The 22,292-nt window shown below is 39.5% G+C and overlaps 1 protein-coding gene across 1 annotated transcript in view; it reads left to right on the forward strand.

Annotated features, from left to right (window-relative positions):
- ITGA1 (integrin subunit alpha 1) overlaps window positions 1-22,292 on the forward strand; it is a 176,060-nt gene that overhangs the window by 126,137 nt on the left and 27,631 nt on the right. Inside the window, exons 13-21 of the mRNA XM_062211855.1 lie at window positions 1,862-2,005; window positions 2,755-3,012; window positions 5,554-5,684; window positions 8,516-8,682; window positions 10,055-10,191; window positions 12,154-12,264; window positions 14,695-14,904; window positions 16,699-16,779; window positions 20,621-20,697. Coding sequence (XP_062067839.1) covers window positions 1,862-2,005; window positions 2,755-3,012; window positions 5,554-5,684; window positions 8,516-8,682; window positions 10,055-10,191; window positions 12,154-12,264; window positions 14,695-14,904; window positions 16,699-16,779; window positions 20,621-20,697 — 1,316 coding nt within the window. The remainder of the gene's footprint in view (window positions 1-1,861; window positions 2,006-2,754; window positions 3,013-5,553; window positions 5,685-8,515; window positions 8,683-10,054; window positions 10,192-12,153; window positions 12,265-14,694; window positions 14,905-16,698; window positions 16,780-20,620; window positions 20,698-22,292) is intronic.

Raw genomic sequence — 22,292 nt, forward strand, 5'->3', positions numbered from 1 at the left:
AAAACGTACCATTTTCAGTGACATCTTGGGTGCATTATCACTCTATTAATTGTCAACGAGACAGGAAATGTAAAATTTTGTGAGAAATCGCTCAGGAAAGTTGAGGAAGAATGCCTTGAATGATTTTAATCATTAATGATTTCAGTTAAAAGCGTGGGGATCTGAGGGGAAAGTGCTTCATTGATTACAGCATCAACAGCTCAAGTAGTTGAGGTAGTTTTTAAAATGGGATTTAGTTTTTAGAAGCTTTTCCTATAACAGGAAGCACAAGTTCAAATGCTTGCAGGTGCCAGGTGCCAGGTGGGAGAGGAAAGCTGCCTGGCACAAGGCCCTAGGAAGTGGCAGGAACCATGGCCCTAGGCAGCTGGAGGGCTCCCACTCAGCTCCAGAGCTCCATCGTCATGTGGGAACCTAAGCCGAGTGTAGCCAGGGGTTACCCTTTAATTATGTTTGTAGGTAATTCATCTTCTAAAAAACCCTTTAAACCCTCAGAATTCTGTGGGAAACGTGCATTCACAAGTCATCAAAACTATGTCCAAAAGTTCATCTCGCCCTGTCTAGATGCTTAGGCAGGATCTATTGAAGGAGAACCAGAGTCTTGAGCAGGAGAACAGAATGAAATCTGCAGCATGCAGTAGTGAAAAGACTTGGGAAAGGTTTGGCCATCTAGGGTAAGAGAATGCAAAGAAAATTACCTGTCTGAGCTGCAGAAAAAGCCCAGGGGATGAGAAGAGGGAAGGAAGCTAGCAAAAATGCAAAACAAAGGATTGTGATAAAAAGGCAGAATGAGGAGAGCAAAATTAAATCATATAGGCCAATTCTAGAAGTTTCAATGTTTGAATTATTCAGAGCATCACATGTTAAACATGGGTCAGTATTTGAAAAGCTTTTTCTAAGCATTTGGATAATGAAGTATACATTCCCTGCTTTTTCCTGAAACAGATTCCTATGTTTAAAAAAAGAGAAGATACGTTGCAGCAAGGCAATGGTGCCCCCCGCAAGCCTTTCCTATTTTTCTCTTTTCAATGGCTGTTGGGAAAAGACTTAGCCATTTTGCTAAGTAGACAATCTTCTAAGACCAGAAGGTGGAATATGCCCCACCAATATTCCAGGACAGTTCAACTCCATATAATGTGCTTGTTTCATATTTTCATATTCCTGTGTTTAAACATATGTGAAGCCATTCCAGATTGTCTTCTACTCTTTATCTTATTTTATCCTTAAAATGTTACTGGTGCCGTGGCTCACTATGCTAATCCTCTGCCTTTGGCGCCGACACTCCGGGTTCTAGTCCCTGTTGGGGGCGCCGGTTCTGTCCCAGTTGCTCCCCTTCCAGTCCAGCTCTCTGCTGTGGCCCAGGAAGACAGTGGAGGATGGCCCAAGTGCTTGGGCCCTGCACCCGCATGGGAGACCAGGAGGAAGCACCTGGCTCCTGCCTTCGGATCAGCGCAGCGTGCCGGCTGTAGCGGCCATTTCAGATGTGAACCAACAGAAGGAAGCCCTTCTCTCTGTCTCTCTCTCTCACTGTCTCACTCTGCCTGTCAAAAAAAAAAAAAAATGTTACTGGAATATTACTGAGCTGTTTTGTTGAGAAGGAACAGTTAGGGTGAAATCAAAAGGGAATCATTTTTGCAACTCTCGAGCTACAAAATTTTTAACAGCAGCTGATCCTCAAGGATAAACTGACTGGTATTCTGTAGCTTAAAGAACTGTCAGGTAACATCAGTTTCTGTATTAATTTCCTATACCAACTAAATCTCAGCTGCTTTTCCAGATTGATAGACCTAAGAGTAATGCAGATTTTACCTTTCTTGAGAATTTCTGATGTTCACTGGACTTTTTGTTTTGTTTTGTGCCCCAGATTGGTTCCTATTTTGGCAGTGTCTTAACAACAATTGACATTGATAAAGATTCCAATACTGACCTTCTTCTGGTCGGGGCCCCCATGTACATGGGAACAGAGAAGGAAGAACAAGGAAAAGTGTACGTGTATGCTATCAATCAGGTAATGGTATCTGAGTTGGGCAAAAATCCAGGAAAATCTCTTCTATTCCTTCATTTTTTAATAATGTGGTTCTAACTTTTCACTCGCTTTGAAATATTCAGTAAAGCTTCCAGGTCCTAAATACCCCAAATGCAAACCACAGTAGGACTGGACTAGCCTAATCCAAGAGCTGGGAACTGCATCCAGGTCTCCCACACAGGCGTCAGGAACCCACTTAGCACTGTTTCCCAGGGTCTGCACTGGCAAAAGCTGGAATCAGGAGATGGAATCAGAACCAGGAATCAAACCCAGGCATTCGGTTGTGGGACACAGGCATCTGATTTGTTAAAGTAACACCCACTCACAGAAAGTTATGGTTTTTTTGAAACAGAATAAATTTTCTCCATGTTCTTGGGGCAGTTAGGGGATGGGGTAATAGAGAGAAATTTATCAAATAAACCACATATGGGACAAGTTGAGAATTTAAAAGTTCAGTGATTTGGTTTAAAAAGATGCAGAAAATGATGCTCTCAATTGCATTAAAAGGAGACTCACAAATCCTCAATATGTCTTTCTGATGCTTCTGCAAGCTTTTCTTTGGAATTCCTATCGTTGCTGTCAGACACACATTTTAACACATTTTACAAACTTTTCCATTAATGTACAAATGTTTTTTTAATGGTGCTGTTTTAGTATGTATTTAAAAAAAAAAAACTACTCTGCTATAGTAATGATAGAAATCCATAATATCCTGTTTATCTTTCTTCCAGACGAGGTTTGAATATCAAATGAGCCTGGAACCTATTAAGCAGACTTGCTGCTCATCTCTGAAGCACAATTCATGCACAAAAGAAAACAAAAATGAGCCTTGTGGGGCTCGCTTTGGAACTGCTATTGCTGCTGTAAAAGACCTCAATCTTGATGGATTTAATGATGTCGTGATAGGAGCTCCACTGGAAGATGATCACGGGGGAGCTGTGTACATTTATCATGGAAGTGGGCAGACTATCAGGAAAGAGTACGCACAAGTAAGACTGTACACCATGGGTCCTTGCCCTTCAGTGGTAAGAGGGCAGTGCCAGGCATTTCCTGACTGACTGTGTGAATTCTTTACTTTCTTTCTTTCTGACTCTACTGAATAACTGGGTTTAATTCTCCTGTAAGTGTTCTCTATGAGAAATTACCTTATTTTTTATTCTTTTATCTAGTTTCTTTCCTGTTCTTTGGTATGTCTCTAGAATCTAAACTTTTGACGTGGTAAAAAATAAAAGCAAATATAATGAGACTATTCAACTTCTGCTATCTAAACAGGGAGGTACTATTTTCTGAATGAGAGAACAGTAATTATATGATTTAGCCCACAAAGGAGATGAGATTATTGTTTTTATATTCAGTGTATGTGTTGTTACAATAAAATTGCATTAAATTTATATTTATGAATTAAATTTGTATATTTGCATCAAATGAATTTGTTTCTGAAGTTTTATAATTTTCTCACTAGTAGTTCATCTTGGAAAAAAATTTGAATAATTAAGTTTAAGCTGCAGGGGACTTCTGTTGTTCTTGTTTTATATTTCATTGTCAGCTAACAGCTCTAATCCACAACTATAACTTTTTCCTAAACAAGAAAAACATTAATTTACAGAAGTGCTTAATCCACCATAAAAGCAGAAGAGTTTCAATATGTAATTCTCTATTTTTAAGTAATCATACTTGGCTAGGCATTGAACTTATAATAGAATTCACTGCTTTCTAGCTTATATAATATGATAGAAAAAAACATTAATTATTACTTTCTTACATTTACATGTTCTCCTTGATTCTGGTCAACAAAGTTCTCAAAAGCTATTCATGGCGCCGGCACACCGGGTTCTAGTCCCGGTCGGGGCGCCGGATTCTGTCCCGGTTGCCCCTCTTCCAGGCCAGCTCTCTGTTGTGGCCAGGGAGTGCAGTGAAGGATGGCCCAAGTGGTTGGGTCCTGCACCCCATGGGAGACCAGGATAAGCAACTGGCTCCTGCCATTGGATCAGCGCGGTGCGCCAGCCGCGGCGGCCATTGGAGGGTGAACCAACGGCAAGGAAGACCTTTCTCTCTCTCTCTCTCTCTCTCTCTCTGTCCACTCTGCCTGCCAAAAAAAAAAAAAAAAAAAAAAAAAGCTATTCATGTTTTGCAAAGTTGTGCTTAATTTTTCATAAAGTCATTATGATGTTAATAGGGAGCAAAATAAAGGGGTTTATTTCAGTAACACCACATCTATCCATTTGATAAGTGATTTGTTTCTTTTTAAAATCTTCATGCTATTATTTACTTAACTAGAAACAGTCAGTACTAACCAGAGGGGCATGATGGAGTCAGGAAACGCGAAAGAATTTCTTTCTTGTGTTCTGCACTTTATTCCTTTAGTGTTAATCCTGCAAGTTCAATGGAGTGGCATTTTAAGTTAAAAAAGAAAGATATTTAGTCATTTATACATGGAATACTGGATAGTTACAAGCTTTTTTTTTTTTTTTTGCAAAGTGGTGGTAAATCAAGACACAGCTTTAGACAACAATAACAAAAGAGAATGTTAGAGTTAAATTTGTTTGATTATGGGCAAGATGCTTTCCCAAGGATTGGTGGGGATGTGCTGACTTGTTTCCATGGGTACATAAGTACTCCATGTGTCTGGGATGATCCAAAATCAAACTGAATCATCAGAACCAATGAGGCAAATATCTCCTGATGTGGTTGCTGAAAAAATACATGGAAATATTTCCCAATGAGACATGTACATTTAAACATGAAAAAAATGCTTTGCTTTGATATGTCTTATTTAGCTCCTTATTTTGTTCTTCAAGTTGAAAAGGGAAAAGATGATGAAAAGACCTCAAGTTTAGGGAGGATCTGTCAGTTTTGCCTCCTTGTCACTGGGTTCCATTAAAACAGTTTCAGCTTGAACCAGTGCTAAGTCGAGAAGTGCACTGTCAAACATATTACGTGTAGTGACATGTGCAGATCAGACTTCCAGAACTCCACATTCACTTATGTCTTTTTAACATTGTACATACCTGTGAGTGGAGTTAAGTCTATTGGAATGTTGACTTGTGGAACAATTTTTGACAGATAATTAAAGAAGATTACAAGTTGAAAAAAATGTATGTAATGGAATGTGTTCCTTATACTCAGCTACAAAGCTCAGTGATCTCCAAACTGACAATCTTCCACTCCCCTACTTACTTAATATGTTTTCAAGATTTCCTCTACCTTTAAATATCTCTGTGTGGAAGGATTCAACAGGAAGTAGAAAACAGAGCCAATTCTCATGTTTCTATTAAGGATTAGATGAGATGACATTATATAATTTCCTCCTTCTCTGTTGTCAGTAACCCTGAAATCATTTTGTCTGTAATATAAAAAGAACAATATCCATTGGGAATATCTTAAATATTTCCTCTGACTCCATGTGAGGGGTGTCTTGGGCGGGTTCCCAAAAGATCTTTTTTTGTTAAATAATCTAAATTCTCAGATTTATTTCAAACTGTTTTGAACAATCCCTTCTTACGTCTAACTCTTGATTGGGGTTTTTACAGCGTATTCCATCAGGTGGAGATGGTGAGACGCTGAAGTTTTTTGGCCAGTCTATCCATGGGGAAATGGATTTGAATGGTGACGGTCTGACTGATGTGACCATCGGGGGCCTTGGTGGTGCTGCCCTCTTCTGGTATGTATTTTAAAAACATTCAGGTAATCAGATAACCGGACTTACTTCTCAGTTCCAGAGCTTGGACTATGAATGGCGCTCTTGTCATACCACATATCTATTTCCTCATTCTGCTCCCATTAGGCAGACAAAAGATATTCATTTGAGTAAACTAGGAAAGTCAATAAATCTTAAGAAAAAGGAAGCTACATTTTAGGAACAAGTAGAATAAACTCTTAATTGAGTGTTATTATGTGCTTGACACTAAAATAAGAACTATGTGTTAGGGAAGGTATAGAGGAGAAGGTATTGTAAATGATGTATATAAACAAGAAGATATTCTAACTCTGAGTCACAAGTGCCTCTTCATTCATATCCCTAATGCTTACAAAGAGACACTTGTGCAGCATTGAATGACTGCTGGTCAGGAAGAAACATCTTCAGGAGTATCTACTCAGCCTTTAAAATGCCTTCACTCCCAAATTGCCCGAATTCTCGCAGTTAATTTGAAAAATCAAGCCAATGGTCAAATATATACATTGATAATATTTTATTTGTTCAATAATTTATTAATAAAATATCTTATTAATCAATAACATTAATGATAGTAGCTTCAACCAATTAAAATATAATTTGAAAAAAGGATTCTATTTGAAAAAAATACTTAAAATGCAAAAATCAACTCAATTTGCAGGATAATTTTTTAAAATGTTACAAAATTCAATAAGAAATATATAAAAAGAGGAGTCAGCAATGTGACATACTGGGTAAAACACCACCTGCAGGGCTGGCATCCCATGTCAGCTCCAGTTCAAGTCCTGGCTGTTCCACTTCTGATTCAGCTCCCTGCTAATGCACCTAGAAAAGCAGTGGAAGATGGCCCAAGTGCTTGGGCCCTTGCACCCACATGGGAGACCTGGAAGAAACTTCTGGCTTCTTGTTTCCGTTCGGCCCAGCTCCCGCTGTTGCAGCCATTTGGGGAGTAAATCAGCAGATGGGATATATATATATATATATATATATATATATATATCTCACACTATTACTCTATCACTCTATCACTCTACCTTTCTCTCTCTTTGGCTGTGACTCTGCCATTCAATAAAAAAGAAAAGAAACATGTAAAAAAGATTTGGGAACTAAAGTGTATAAATTATGTGCCTTGATGGGAAATACACATTTTGATTCTTCCAAGAATTGCATTCTTTGGTTTCATGTAATTCAAATATATTTAAAAAGCCTCAATAGTCCTTTTTTTTTTTTTACATTTATCCAGAAGAGTTAAAAAGTGGAAGATAGAGAAGTAAAAATAGATGACTTTGTTATCATTTAAGGTGATGCTCAAGAACTAGTGTTCACATAAAAATAATCACTAAATTTTACACACTTAATAGCCATGTATTAAAAACTATTTTCAGCTGTACAGTAGAGGGGAAAGAAAGCTGAAACGTGACTCCCAAGAAAAGGAGTACAGTAGACAACAGAGTGGCTTTGACTTTGAGGAGGGCTCACCCAAAACCCAGGCTCAAAACCAGAAGTCACCAGTGTCAGGGACAAAGTACATTTCATTATTGTTTGAGCTGTTAAACTTGAATCTGTTTATTATGCTACCTATGGCTCACAAATATTTATTGTGGTCACCTCCTTACTAAAAGTCTTCTTACCTTTATTTTGTTTCAAGGGCTTCTTACAAAACTTTGAAAACATATTCATGGCCTCTCCAGTCCCCTAAGCAAGGCTTTATGGGTCAAAAGATGACAGTCAGATCCCTGTCATAGCCCAAGCTCTGTTGTTAGGATACTGTAATATGAAGGCCAGCATTTACAGTGCTACAGCAGTGATCAAGAGTGGTCACAAGGAGCAGAGGCAGTCAAAGATGCCCAGCATCAGATAGCAAGAACCCTGTCTCTTGGACTAGACTGAGCCATCACCCCTAGTCAGCGGCAGAGAGGATGTCTGGGGGCAGGGGGAGGACTCACCAAAGCTGCCCCATGCCTGGAGAATCCATTTTACTGAACAGGAAACTAGACATGATCCTTCGTTGCTGAAGACAGGGTAAACCTTAAAACTCATTAGAAGATATTTGCCTTCCTATCTGTTTGTTCACATCCCCAAGTGGCTCTCATGGCTAGCTGGGACACAGCCAGACTGAAACCAGGAGCTTGGAACTTCATCTGGGTCTCCCCCATGGGTGGCAGAGATCCAGGCACTTGGGCCACGTTCCGCTGCCTCCCCAGGCACGTTAGCAAGGAGCTGGATCAGAAGTGGAGCAGCCAGGACTAGAATCGGCTCAGTGATAGGGAATGCCAGTGTGATAGGCGGCAGCTTAACTTGTTGCACCACAAAGCCGGCCCCTAACTTAAGATTTAAATGAAATAATATTCATGCCTAGCATAGTGCTTCAAATATTACTCTGAAACTCCATCCCAGAAGCAGAGGCAAAATAAGACTTGCAAGAGCAGATAAATGTTTACAGTGCAGGTAAAAGCCCACAGTAGCCTTCAGTTTGTCAGGGGCCTCTGGGCTGTTTCCAGATTGGGAGCAGACTCAGTGATCTCCAAAAATAATTTTGTTTCTGAGCTTTTGCCTGGGCCTTGATTCCATCTCTTCTCCATCACAAATAAAACTAAATCTTTGAGCTTGGTACCAATAGTCCAAGATGGTTTCCAAACCACCTGGGCATCCTCAGAACATCAGCTGCAGTCTCTTCTTACCAAAGATTGATGAAAGAGGTAGAGTCCTGGGAGGCCTTGCAATGCACGAAGGAGAATCCCCTTTGATGTATTCACCTTGCACACAAAGCTGATGACACAAAGCCGTGTGAGTAACCCCCATGGTTGGTTGGTTTGTAGGTCCCGAGATGTGGCTGTTGTTAAAGTGACCATGAATTTTGAACCCAATAAAGTGAATATTCAAAAGAAAAACTGCCGTGTGGAAGGAAAGGAAACTGTATGCATAAATGCTACAGTGTGTTTTGATGTGAAATTGAAGTCTAAAGAAGACATGATTTATGAAGCTGGTAAGTGTAATGATGATAGAAAATGCAGCTGGTCAGAGGACAATATTTTGCTCCAGCATGATGAAATCCAGTAGGATGTTTAGGATGTTGCTTTTTCCTTAATCATAGGAAGCACACATCACTTCTGCCCTGGGAACATGTTGAATCTTGAAAAAAATTCTGCTACAGAAGGAATAGGTTATGGAACCCAGTAAATTCTAGAGCAGGAATTATGAGTTTGTCTGCAACAGCCTTAACATTTCTTAGTTCCACACTGACTCTCCTGTGTACTACAAACCATCATGTGCAATACATGTTCCAATTTAGAGGTAGAGTTTGCAAATTGGGCTCCAGAGGAGCCCAGCTTTGCTTCTGGTGGGTTTTCAGAGAAATCTCCCTCCCTTCTCCTGTCCTGTGTTGGGAAAGACTGGTATTGCAAAGGACCTAAATATTTTGCTGCCCTTACGTTCCCCAGATGCTCGTTTTTTTTAAAGTTAGACTTATCCTGTACGCATTCTTAGGTGTGTCACAGCAGCCTGAACATCCCCTTCCTCCCTACACTCTCCAGTTTCTAAGGCAATTGTTAGAGATGTTGAAATATATTGGAGTGGAAGCTGTGAATGCCATTGGCTGCAGAAAAGTAATTTACTCTGTAAACCAATTTTAAACTCTTTGACAAAAACCAATGATATTTAAAATAGATGTTTCTTAATGAGCTCTAAATGGGCAGATATTTGCTCTGAAATTGACCCCTGAGTAGAAGATAAAGGAAGTATAGGGATATAAAATAACAATTTAAGTTTTCATGTGCAGCATTATTTCAGTCTTACTTAATTTTTTATGGTAACTAAGCAATCAGATAAAGAGGACCGTAGTCTTCACAGCCTTACTAGAAGGCAAAGGTGTCATTTTTTTTTCCTTTTTGTGGTGTGCTTATCTGACTAGATTTAATAGTGCTTTGGACATAATCTAACATAATGTTTTTTGTAAAATAGATAAAATTGTCACTAATGTATATTTTTGTCTATTGCAATATGTCAAATAGGATTGCAATATTTCTAAACTGAAAACATTTTAGAAGTAGAAATCCAGTAAACACTGACATAGTTGGGAAATTTGATGATATGTGGAGCGAGAGTATACATTTTAAATAAGTATAAATAGTCATTAAAATTAGAGTGAACTTCAAGCACTCTATAGAGCTTGACAAGTTTATCTTCATGACCACTGATGTCATTGTGCTACAGAATTGTGGATGTGCTGAATAATAGAAACTTTTTGTTGATTGACTGCTCAGTAGCTTTTTCTATAATGCTAATTTGCTGAGTTGTTCATTATGAAGAAATCAGCCCACATAAGCATTTATGTCAATTATTTTTAAATGTGTTTACAGATATGCAGTACCGTGTCACACTAGACTCACTAAGACAGATATCACGAAGTTTTTTCTCTGGAACTCAAGAGAGAAAGATTCAAAGAAACATAACAGTTCGAGAATCAGAATGCACAAAGCACTCCTTCTACATGTTGGCAAGTAAATCATATATAAGAGTCCCTTTTCCAGATCAAGAGTATAGCATAGATGCCTTATTTCAAGTCAAGCAAATTCATATTGTTTTACTTCAAAGTGCACATTGTAAACTTTGTTTATTTGCTCTTATCAGAAATAACAGGTCTCATTTTCTCATTTTCAAATACATTTCCTAAAACTATCTTGTCTCCCCTTGTGTGTTATCAGATATCCATACATTAAGGAATAGAAAAGAACACAATATTCTACTTTACAAGAGATTGTGTTTAATTATTCATTTCTTTTTAGTTATTCATTTCTTTTTAGTTATTCATTGATTTATTATTTCAACTCGAACACATCATTTAACTTCTGTGGGTCTCATTGGTCAAATGTAGAGGACAGGTGATTAACTCTACCAAGGGCAGAATGTTGGGCCATGTGGCTTCTGGGATCCACTGAACTGCATCTCTTGCTCTTTGACATTAGACTGAAGAATGAAAAATGGTATTTTCTATCATCTGTAGGCTTTGTGCTACTTTAGCTTCTATTTCAGTGGATGAGGGAGGCTTGGAAAGCAAGGTTTTAACCTCAAGAATGACTGGTAAGCCAGTCTGAACCATTCTAAATGTATTTCATTGGAGCACTGTGTATGTGGGGAGTATTCTCAACTGAGAGCATGAAATTCCTAAATACTTTCTTAAAATATACCTGATATTGATTTTAAAAACAGCCATAACAAAGGTAATGAGGAAACAGTGATGTTAGTAACTGAGATGAAGACTTAGAGATTTGAACATGACCATGAAGCTTTAAAGGAGACAGTGATTTTCCCCTGACTTATTTCCATATTCTTGATGCACTCATATTCTATTTTTTGAAAATTGTAATTAGGGGAAGGCAATGATTTTCATATCTGTATTCCTGATTATATATATTTATATATTTATATATATATACATATAAATCGGCTTATTCTGTCAACACTAAAGTCAATCTATGATCTGAAAAAGTCAAACTGGTGTTTTCTATAATTTAGCTCATTGGGACTGACCATTTATTTAGGAGCTAGACTGCAGATAAAAACTTGAGTGGGCTTAAAACCGGACATGGTATTTCCTCCAACCTGCTAAAAAAATCATTGCAATCTGTTTGTCCACAAATGCAGTGTCTAAGCTATGTCTAGGGACTGGTGTTGACAGGGATGAACTCGTTTCAAAGTTTCCAAAAAGTCCTTTTGGATTGAAGAGCATTTTAATATTTGTTCTAGAGTTGGCCAGAGTAAAATTTGTATCAGAACTTCCTCACGTGCGATTGACATAGGTGAAGTTAGTTAGTCCCTTAAAGACTCAGTTTTTCATCCGTAAAACAAGGATCATAGCAGCTGTTCCCCTGAGGGGTCTGTTGAAATAATTCACAATAATGTGTGAGAAGCTCCTAACTTTGGACGCTATGGAGGATTATTGTCATTGGTGATGATTTTAATAATAGTGGACATATACGTATCATTCCCATATCATTTTACATTATAAAATTCTTACAGCTTTAGGTAGATATTATATCAATGAAATGCAATCCCATGTAAAGAAATTTCACCCCTCTGAAATTGGGAGACTTTCCTAGCAGTAAAACATGCTGATTCTTACCCGAAGTCTCAGGAGCAGTAGTACTGATAAACAAGTAGGTCTGGGCATGTATCCTACCATGGTGAGCCACTATGAAGCCCATGCCCTGGCAGGCTCCTCCAGAGCTGTAGGTGAGTCCGCTGGCCATGCTCTGAAGCTCGTTCCAGCAGGATCCCTTGTCAAGACAGAACGGCAGTCCCCTCCAGCAAAGCAGAAGCCAGGTGAAGTCACAGGACGGGTTAGGCGCTCAAGGATGCTGCACAAGCCTGACCCACAGGGCAGAAGAAGGAAGCTCCAACAAGATCAGAACGTCAGTGAATATGATACCAATTATATATTTCATGTTCCAACTTCCAGGACAAGCACGACTTCCAGGACTCAGTGAGAATAACCTTGGATTTTAATCTTACTGATCCAGAAAATGGGCCTGTTCTTGATGATTCTCTACCTAACTCAGTGCATGAACACGTAAGTCAGATTATTGTTTACTCAAAATGCCTACTTGTGAGTATGTTAAGAAAAACATTGAAATGCATAAATATAGAACCCTAAATCCATCCTATTTACTAAAAGAGAACAGATTCTCCTAGACTTCTCCCACCCCTTCTAACTTACTATTGTTGGAGTTCAAGAGAACTAAAAAATGATGCTCATTTTTACCTCACCTAAATTCAGGAAGAATAGTACGTAATGTCCCCCTTTATTCTCTTTATTCTAGTAAATATGGTGCTTTGTAGTGTGGTTTAGGGCTGATGAGTGTCCTCACACTGAACCTGGGACTTCCACCACAGATAAACAGATAGTCTGTCAGCTTTGCTGACCCACCTCTGGCCTCCTTTGTGGAGGCCTCCTCATAAAAACTCTCAAAGTAAAGGAAGTGCGCATCATGGGCACACGACAACCCAAGAACAGAAGAGACAGGAAGGGACAGAGCTGTGTTTACCCAGGTCCTGTTTCCAAAATTAGACCCCACTGTCCCACTCCTAAGAGTGAATGAGGGGACAGGGGAGGCAGGTGTCCTGGATGTGACACCAGCGGAGGAAACATTGGGGATAAAGAATCCGTTTTCCCAGTGTGCCTGTCTTACACGCTCCCTTTCTCCTTACCAAGTATATTCATTGCCTTCCGTGTACCAGACATTGGAGCTTCCATCTAAATTAGGAAGCAGGTATTAAGTGGTAATAAAAGCTTGTGCCATGCAGAAGAATTTCAGAATGCTACAGCTCTCCTGCCTAGGGCTGGAGAGTCAGGGGGCTCCCCCTGGAGCCATGACATTTATGTTGAGACCTGAAGGATGGATTAATTTTTCTATTCTATTTAGAGTAGTGGAGAGCAAAGGGGATAGTGTGTGTCAGGGTCCGGAGTTATTAAGGAGACAACTATACTCACCAGGGTGGCTTAAACTAAAAAGCAAGGGAGAAGATGATGTGAAATGAGGCTCAAGGTGAAGACAGCAGCCAGATCAATCAGGAATTGTTGCCACTGCACATATTTTAAACTTTTTAAAAAGCAGTGCTGTTAATGGTTTTAACTTGGGTCTCTGGTGGGATTTCAGCAGTAACATGGAAAATGATTGGAGGGAAATAAGACTGGGTGTGGGAGACCAGCTGGGAGACCAAAGTTGCCTTAGTTCAGGGGGGGAATGAGGATGCCTGGACTAGAGGTGGTGATAGTGGTGGTGGTGGTGGTGGTAGTGGTGGAAACAGAGTTTGGAAAGGATTTGGGAGCTGTTTAGAGGAGGGTAGGGTGGTAGAACAGTGTTTGGTAATAGATTGGACAATGCAGAGGGGCTGTATGAAGAAGAGGAATCATGGAATGTGTGGCTTGGCCATTTTCCACCCTTTTGGCTGAGATGGTGTACACTTCTACACATTTGATTGTTTTTCACAGAAAACTCTCACACCTAGAGTTGAGTAGATCTAGATTGGTCTTTTCTGGCAGACCAAAGTCACTGAAAAACATTCGTGGAAATGGTACATCCTTAAAATAACTAGAAAAAAATTATATCCACAAGTAAAAGTTTGCTGTTTTCCGCTATCACTTACAGGAAGAAGTATAAAATTCCTTAATATTTCTGCATGCAATTGATTCTGTGTAAAAGTTGCTGGACTTATTTGGGCACTGTGTTATGGAAATTGATAGGTAATTTTCAATAACCTTAAGTAAATTTTGAAAAAGACCTTGTTGGGGCCAGCACCATGGTTCATTTGGTTAATCCTCCGCCTGTGGCGTTGGCATCCCATATGGGCACCAGGTTCTAGTCCTGGTTGCTCCTCTTCCAGTCCACCTCTCTGCTGTGGCCCGGGAGGGCAGTGGAAGGTGGCCCAGGTGCTTGGGCCCCTGCATCCGCATGGGAGACCAGGAGGAAGTACCTGGCTCCTGGCTTCGGATAGGCACAGCACCACCCGTAGCAGCCATCTGGGGAGTGAACCAACAGAAGGAAGACCTTTCTCTCTGTGTCTCTCTCTCTCACTGTCTATAACTACCTGTCAAATAAATTAAAAAAAAAAATTAAGGCCGGCGCCGTGGCTTAACAGGCTAATCCTCCTCCTTGTGGCGCCGGCACCCCGGGTTCTAGTCCCGGTCGAGGCGCCGGATTCTATCCCAGTTGCCCCTCTTCCAGGCCAGCTCTCTGCTATGGCCCGGGAAGGCAGTGGAGGATGGCCCAAGTCTTTGGGCCCTGCACCCGCATGGGAGACCAGGAGAAGCACCTGGCTCCTGGCTTCGGATCAGCGAGATGCACTGGCCGCAGCGGCCATTGGAGGGTGAACCAACGGCAAAAAGGAAGACCTTTCTCTCTGCCTCTCTCTCTCTCACTATCCACTCTGCCTGTCAAAAAAAAAAAAAAAGAAAGAAAGAAAAAAAAATTAAGAAAAGACCTTGCTGTGACCATTTCAGATTCCCTTTGCCAAAGACTGTGGAAACAAGGAAAGATGCATCTCGGACCTCACTCTGGACGTAACCACCACAGAAAAGAGCCTGCTCATTGTCAAATCTCAGAATGACAAGCTCAATGTCAGCCTCACAGTCAAAAACAAAAAGGACAGCGCGTATAACACCAGAACGATAGTGAATTATTCTCCAAACCTAATCTTTTCGGGAATTGAGGTAAACTTAAGAGCATTTCGCTTATTGACTCTTGTAACAGTCAGTTATTGAACTCATTTTTCATATGACTGAGATAATTACCTTTATGATATTGATTTTAGACACATAGAAAGCACTGTGTTCAAAATTAGTACTCACTAATGATGAAGGCACCAAGCTTTCTTACAAGTCCTTTTGTTTTCTTTCTTTGGAGACATGTGTCTCTTCTTAGACTCAGTTTGAGGAGATTGCTGATGTATCAAAAGTATTTATTTCACAAAGTCCTTAGCCCACTGAAACTGCCACTGAATCAAAGGGGAAAATACAACAGTGAAAGCCAAGACAGTTTATCAGAGATGCAGAGAGAGACTTCTACACTTAACAAAGAAAAATTCACATGCAGAATATGCCAGATACCACTTTCCCCCTTCTACAGAAAATCCTGACCTTGGCAAGAGATGTATATCAAACTACTGTGTTTTATTAACTCATAATGGAAGTGTTTTCTGTTCCTTTTTCAATGACATGTAGCTGTATAAAATGCTATATCCGGGGTAATTAGTGTTTCCAAATTTGATTCTTGGTTTTAATTCTGATTTCCAAATGAGTCTTCTAGACTTTAAATCCTGCATGTATTTATATCTGATTAATAATGTCTAAAATTCATGTTAGAAAGCCAGACACTTAGAGCAGGCATTTGGCCTAGCAGTTAAGATGTCTGCATCATATATCAGAGAGTCTGGGTTCAGTACCAACCTCTGACTCTGGACTCCAGCTTCCTGCCAATGCAGACAATGGGAGGAAGTAGTAATAGCTCAAATGATTGGGTCTGTGCCATTCACATGGAAGACATGGACTGAATTGTCGGCTTCTGAGTCACTACGGAAATTGTGAGAATAAAGCAGCAGATGGGAGCTCTCTCTCACTCTGTCTGTTTCTCCCTCTTTCTCTCTCTCAAATGATTTTCTTAAAAAAGGAAAAAGAGACAATACATTTATTATTTATAGCATTAAAACTCTATTGTCTAGTTTCCATTAATTCAGATTTTCAGATATTTTTTTCCAGTTGTTAGGATCACTTCGAGACATGATGATTAAGATAAGCTTAAAGATACATCATGTATTACTATAACATATTTTGTATTCAGTTATGAATATTAATTGTGAATAAAAATGAGCAAGTTAATGTTGAAATATATAGCCACTGAAGCTATCTCTGTAAATGAAAATATGTTATGAATCCTTGCCTGTATCCTCTTGAGCTGACTTACTAACTGGGGCAGGGGCAGAGCTATAAAACCAACAGTGTTGTATTAACAATAGCAACAGTAATAATGACAGGAACCCCTCCGTGAATCATATCAGGTGCTAGCCACTGTTCTCAAGATTTCACTTATTTAATTCTCATGAGTTCTTTTGTCAGTAGGCATTACTATACTTCAGAGATTAAAAAACTAAACTCTTTTCCACATTTTAGCAATCCTATAATTGCATTTTGCAAGTGATAGCTTGTTTAACTGGCAGCATGGTTTTTCCTTCTTACTGGTAGGTAGAATAGTGGTAGATCTCATATTCAGTGCCTTTTCAAGTGTGATGAAATTGGAGTAGGACTAACTGACTCCACTTGAGAGAAAATCGGGCCCAGAGAGGTGAGAAGTCTTGACAAGGATAAGCTACCAGTGACAGAATCTGGATTTAAATCCTAGTGGACACGGGCTGGAGCCCATGCTGTTAGCCATGGGAAAATTCTAAAAAGAACAAGTTCAAGTATTTCACCTGCTTGTCTGCTATAATTCTGTTTACTTTTGTTTCCCAGGGGATCCAAAAAGACAGTTGTGAATCCAATCGTAATGTCACATGTAAAGTCGGATATCCTTTCCTGAGAAGAGGAGAAATGGTAAGTAGTTTACATAAGATGTAACATGAAGAATAGTATGTGCAAAACCACATATTTAAATCCTTCTGATGGTAATTTAGAATGATGTAGATGAAGATGGTTTAGCTCACAATTTTTATAGCTTAGAATCGCTATGGTCTGAATATCTGTGTCCCCCAAAATTCATATGCTGGAATTTAATCCTCAATCTGATAATATGAAAAGGCCAGGCACTTAGGAAGGCTAATATTAAGAGACAGGGCATTTGGAAGTGGTGTCCTTATAAAAAGAGGCCCAAGAGAACTCGTTTACCCTTTTTACCATTTGAGGACATGGAGCAGGCACATGGTATCAGCAACAGACCCTCCCTAGGCTCTGAATCTGCTGGTGTATTGATCTTGGAATTCCCAATCTCCAGAACTGTGAGCAGTAAATTCCCACTAGTGCTGGCCCTAGTAATTACTTTTAAACTCAGTACATTTCCCATATATTTGTTATGATTTTATTTTAAGATTTGTTTTATTTATTTGAAAGGCAGATTTAGAGAGGGGGAGAGACAGAATTTCCATCTGATGGTTTACTCCCCAAATGGCCACAAAAACTGGAGCTGGGCCAGGTGTAAACCAGGAGCCTGGAATTCCACCCTGGTCTCCTGTATGGGTAGCAGGGGCCCTAGCACTTGGGCCATCTGCTGCTGCTGCTGTCCCTAGCACGTCAGCAGGGAGTTGGATAGGAAGCAGAGCAGCTGGGATGCAAGACAGCCCTCCCATATGGGCTGCCTGTGTCAAAGGCAGCAGTTTAACACCCGCACCCACAACACTGGCCCTCCTGTATGTCTGTTTTTACCCTATGAAAATAACTAGGGGCCAGTGCTGTGGTAAAGCCACTGCCTGCAGTGTCAGCATCCCATATGGGTGCTGGTTCGAGTCCTGGATGCTCCACTTCTGATCCAGCTCTCTGCTATGGCCTGGGAAAGCAGTAGAAGATGGCCCAAACCCTTGGATCCCTGCATCCATGTGGGAGACCTGGATGAAACTCTTGGCTCCTGGCTCCGAATCGGCATAGCTGTGGCCATTGTGGCCAATTGGAGAGTGAACCAGTGGATGGAAGACCTCTCTCTCTCTCTCTCTGCCTCTCCTTCTCTCTCTGTGTAACTCTGACTTTCAAATAAATAAATAAATCTTTAAAAAATAAAAAAAAGAATATTGACAATACAGTTCTTCTCAGTTCTATAATACGATCATTGGAAACATTAATTGCAATCTTAATAATTTCTTAACCATTATTCTTCCCTTCAGCAATTCCTTGCTGCTTAGGGTAAAATCATACATCAAAGTTTCCCTTAGATTATCTGTAGGGAGATGGGAACCAAATTTGCAAGTAATTTTGACATGGGTTTTATGCCTGGAATATTCTTTGGTTTCAAGATCTAGATTTGTAGTTAAAGCAGTTCAGGAAAGCTTCTTCAGTCCCCCTTCTCTGCTCCTAATATCTCACCCTAGTGTAATCCATTAAATATGGAAATACCTGCAAGCCCCAGGGTAGCCTGGGAGGTCAAGAAAAGTCAGAAAGGAAGAAGTCCACCAAGTGGCTCAGGCTGTTGACCCTTTGTCTGTTGTACTTCAAGGCCACCCTACAAAATTTCTCCTGGAACTGTGATTACTCTTTAAAAAGAAGAAGAAAACTGCAGAAACTGTATATTCTTATAACTTTTTTTCTTCTTCATACTATAAATCAAAATATATGTGGGAAAATACAATAGAAAACACACATAGGATGTATGATACAATCATGGAAATCATTGGCCCTTAAATTCTGGTCATCCCTTCTGTAAAAGTTACCTAAAATTAAAATTGATTTTAAAAAAATCTATGGCCGATGCCACGGCTCACTTGGCTAATCCTCTACCTGTGGCGCCGGCACCCTGGGTTCTAGTCCCGGTTGCTCCTCTTCCAGTCCAGCTCTCTGCTGTGGCCTGGGAGGGCAGTGGAGGATGGCCCGAGTGCTTGGGTCCCTGAACCTGCATGGGAGACTAGGAGGAAGCACCCGGCTCCTGGCTTTGGATTGACGCAGTGCTGGCCGTAGTGGCCATTAGGGGAGTGAACTAATAGAAGGAAGACCTTTCTCTCTGTCTCTCTCATTGTCTATAACTCTACCTGTCAAATAAAAAAAAATTTTAAAAAGACTCCAAATATCCAGCTTTCTCCTATTTAGCACTTAATGACAAAGATTAAACTGTAGGTAGTTTCTATTACTTGAGCATTTTGGATTATCTGTTTTGCTTGCCCAAATTCCAAGATACCTCAGCACAAAACAAGATTAGTTTTGAGAATAGGAAATGCAATTTTTTAATTCAAAACATTTATGTAAAGGGAACAAAGTTCATGTATTTCATATATATGGTTTGAAGAATGTGATAATACTTCACACCATCCCCTCCCTGAGGCCACTTCAACTAGAACACTATAGATAACATATTTCTTTAAGAAAGTAAGTTAGCAACTGGTCTACCTGTTGGTGTTTATGAAGAGTCATACATCATGAAATCCTGGTGTTCGGGCACAGTTGCTCAAAAGTCAGTTGTTTGCAGCAGAGCATCAATGTAATGAAAACATTTTCCAGTTTTTAAGTATTATTTTAAATATGCAAACCTTTACAGGTAAAACTCTCCATTTTTCATTATAATTTACTTTATCCTAGATTACTGAGGCTTTCGTTTTACTTTATTTTTGTTATTATTTCTTAAAGATCCTAAAGTCTCTTTACAACATTGAATTAATGGAACCAAATATGTTTTCTTCCATTTTATAATAGATATGTGTAAATAGCTGTTGGCTTTTGAAATTTCCATATTAAAGATGCTTTAACTGTGACCATTTCATAATCATATTGTTTATGACCTGGTCGACTCTTTTAAAAAATAAGCTGCACCTTCATGGTTATAGTTTACAATTTTTTTTTTTTTGACAGGCAGAGTGGATAGTGAGAGAGAGAAACAGAGAGAAAGGTCTTCCTTTTTGCCGTTGGTTCACCCTCCAATGGCCGCTGTGGCCGGCGCATCTCGCTGTTCCGAAGCCAGGAGCCAGGTGCTTCTCCTGGTCTCCCATGCAGGTGCAGGGCCCAAGCACTTGGGCCATCCTCCACTGCCTTCCCGGGCCATAGCAGAGAGCTGGCCTGGAAAAGGGGCAACCGGGATAGAATCCGGCGCCCCAACCGGGACTAGAACCCGGTGTGCTGGCGCCGCAAGGCGGAGGATTAGCCTGTTAAGCCACGGCGCCAGCCATATAGTTTACAATTAATATAAGTGATTTTTATTACTGTAATATGGATAAAGTACTTAAATTCAAAACTAATATGTGTCAATCCATTTGAACTGCTAGAGAAAAATAACATAAACTGAGTGGCATTTACACAAGAAATTCATTTCTCACAGTTCTGCAGACTGGGAATTCCAAGATCAAGGTGAAGGCACACTTCTTGGTTCTTAGAACGTGTGTTCTCACTGCTCACTGGGAAGGTCACTTTTGAGGGCTCCTTGATAAGAGCACTAATCCTGTGTCTGAGGGTTCTGCTCTTGCGACACATCACCTGTCGTGAAGCCCTGCCTCCTGACGGCATCACACTAGTGATTATATTTCAACCTATGCATTTTGAAAGGAACAAGCTTTCAGACTACAGTAATATGTGAAGCTTATTACATATCCATATTTGAAAGTGCAGCATATCTTTATCTACTTTTGAGATGTGAGGTTTTATTTTGTAAGGTAATATTTCTTAAATGACTTTATAATGTAAATTGAATGTTTTAATCAAAGTAAACATTTTTTGAACCAGTTACTAATGATATATTTTTATTTCATAGGTAACTTTTAAAATATTATTTCAGTTTAACACATCTCATCTCATGGAAAACGTGGTCATTCATTTAAGTACAACAAGGTTGGTGTATATATGTGTATGAGTGTATGTCATCTCCTGTGTATTTAAAGTATTTTTTCTTTGTAGACTCACTGGAAGCTTCTTACAGCTTATAAGAGAGCAGTAGAAGACAAAGAAGCTCTTTGCTTCACAAAAACACTCTTAAGAGTAATTAGCAAAATAAAGAAATTTTTAGTTGATAGAAATAATTCACCTGACTGGAATAAGCCAATAGATCTGTAGAACATGATATGATTACCCATCACTTCAGCTGCCACACTTCATTTAAATTCATTTAAAATTTTACAGACTCTACAACTTTAAAAACTTTTACAGGCTACCCATTAAAATTAACTCAATCAGTAGATGGACTTAAAGCTTTATGATGCCATTTGATAGTCCATTGTGATACCCTTAATAAATTTTATCCAAATCAGTCAAAGCTTCTAACAGGTATCATAGAACACATGGACTAAAAACAGCAACAACTGATAAGGAAACTGCAATAGTAGCTTAAAGTTCTTCTAAGTGTAATTATCTACTGGACCATCTCCATTGAGACCAAGTTCTGCCTCTTGTTGCTTTACTCCTCAGTAACTATATTAGTGCATGTCATATAACAGTCACTGTGTAGATGTAGAGTAAATGAATAATTGACAAAGATGAATTATGTATGAATTAATTCCATATGTTCAATCCAATTCAACACAACAAATATTTCATTGACATCCACTATAAACAAGATATTGAATTAGTCACTATAGGAAATAAACCACCTGAGGGGGTGAATATCACAGTAAGGGGTTGAGATTAGTATGAAGTTAATGTGACACCGTAAAGTAAGGATACTCGTTATTGGAAAATAAACATTGTGTCAGGGACATACTGGAGGGTGAAATTGTATCTCCTGGGCAATCAGAACGGAAAAAACCTTTATCAAGGAAGTTGTAATTGAGAAAGACCTTAAAGGATAGATAGTATTTCACAGAGATTGCTGAATTGAATTAGCTGGGCCACTTTAGGTGAAATTCATAGCTTAAGGAAAAACTCAAAGAAAGACCAGTTGGTGTATTTTTGAGGAATATTGATTAATCCATTTCAGCTAAAATATAGAGAATACATAAAGTCATAATGGGAAGTAAGCAAGAAGTGTGCATCCTACTGTACTATGCCAGGTACCAAATGTTAGCAAAGGGTGTTTTCTTCCTTAAGTGAACAAGCTATGAAGAGTCTTCTAAGGGCTGAAGTCATTCATAAAGAGCTGCTTGTTAGGAAGATGAATTTGGCTGCAGTGTGGAATAGATGAGAGAAAAGGGAACCATCTGTACCAGGAGCTCAGTTACACAAATGCCCAGAGCCCACTGCAGCAGGATGCCTGTGCTGCCTGTTGCTCATCCCAAGCCACTTCATGTACTGGGGAATAAGCAGAACCATTAGAAGGTACTCATTCCCCAGTCTGTGAGACAATGTGCTAGCTGCTAGGTCAGTTGGTAGGGGGACTTACACTTGATAATGAGTATTTCCTATGCCCCAGGACCTTCTTAAGTAGTTTATGCTGATTATACATTTATTCATCATTTATTCATCATTGAGTGCTAATATCTCACATTTTATAG

Source organism: Lepus europaeus, chromosome 15 (assembly GCF_033115175.1).
Source record: "Lepus europaeus isolate LE1 chromosome 15, mLepTim1.pri, whole genome shotgun sequence".
Taxonomy (NCBI): Eukaryota; Metazoa; Chordata; class Mammalia; order Lagomorpha; family Leporidae; genus Lepus; species Lepus europaeus.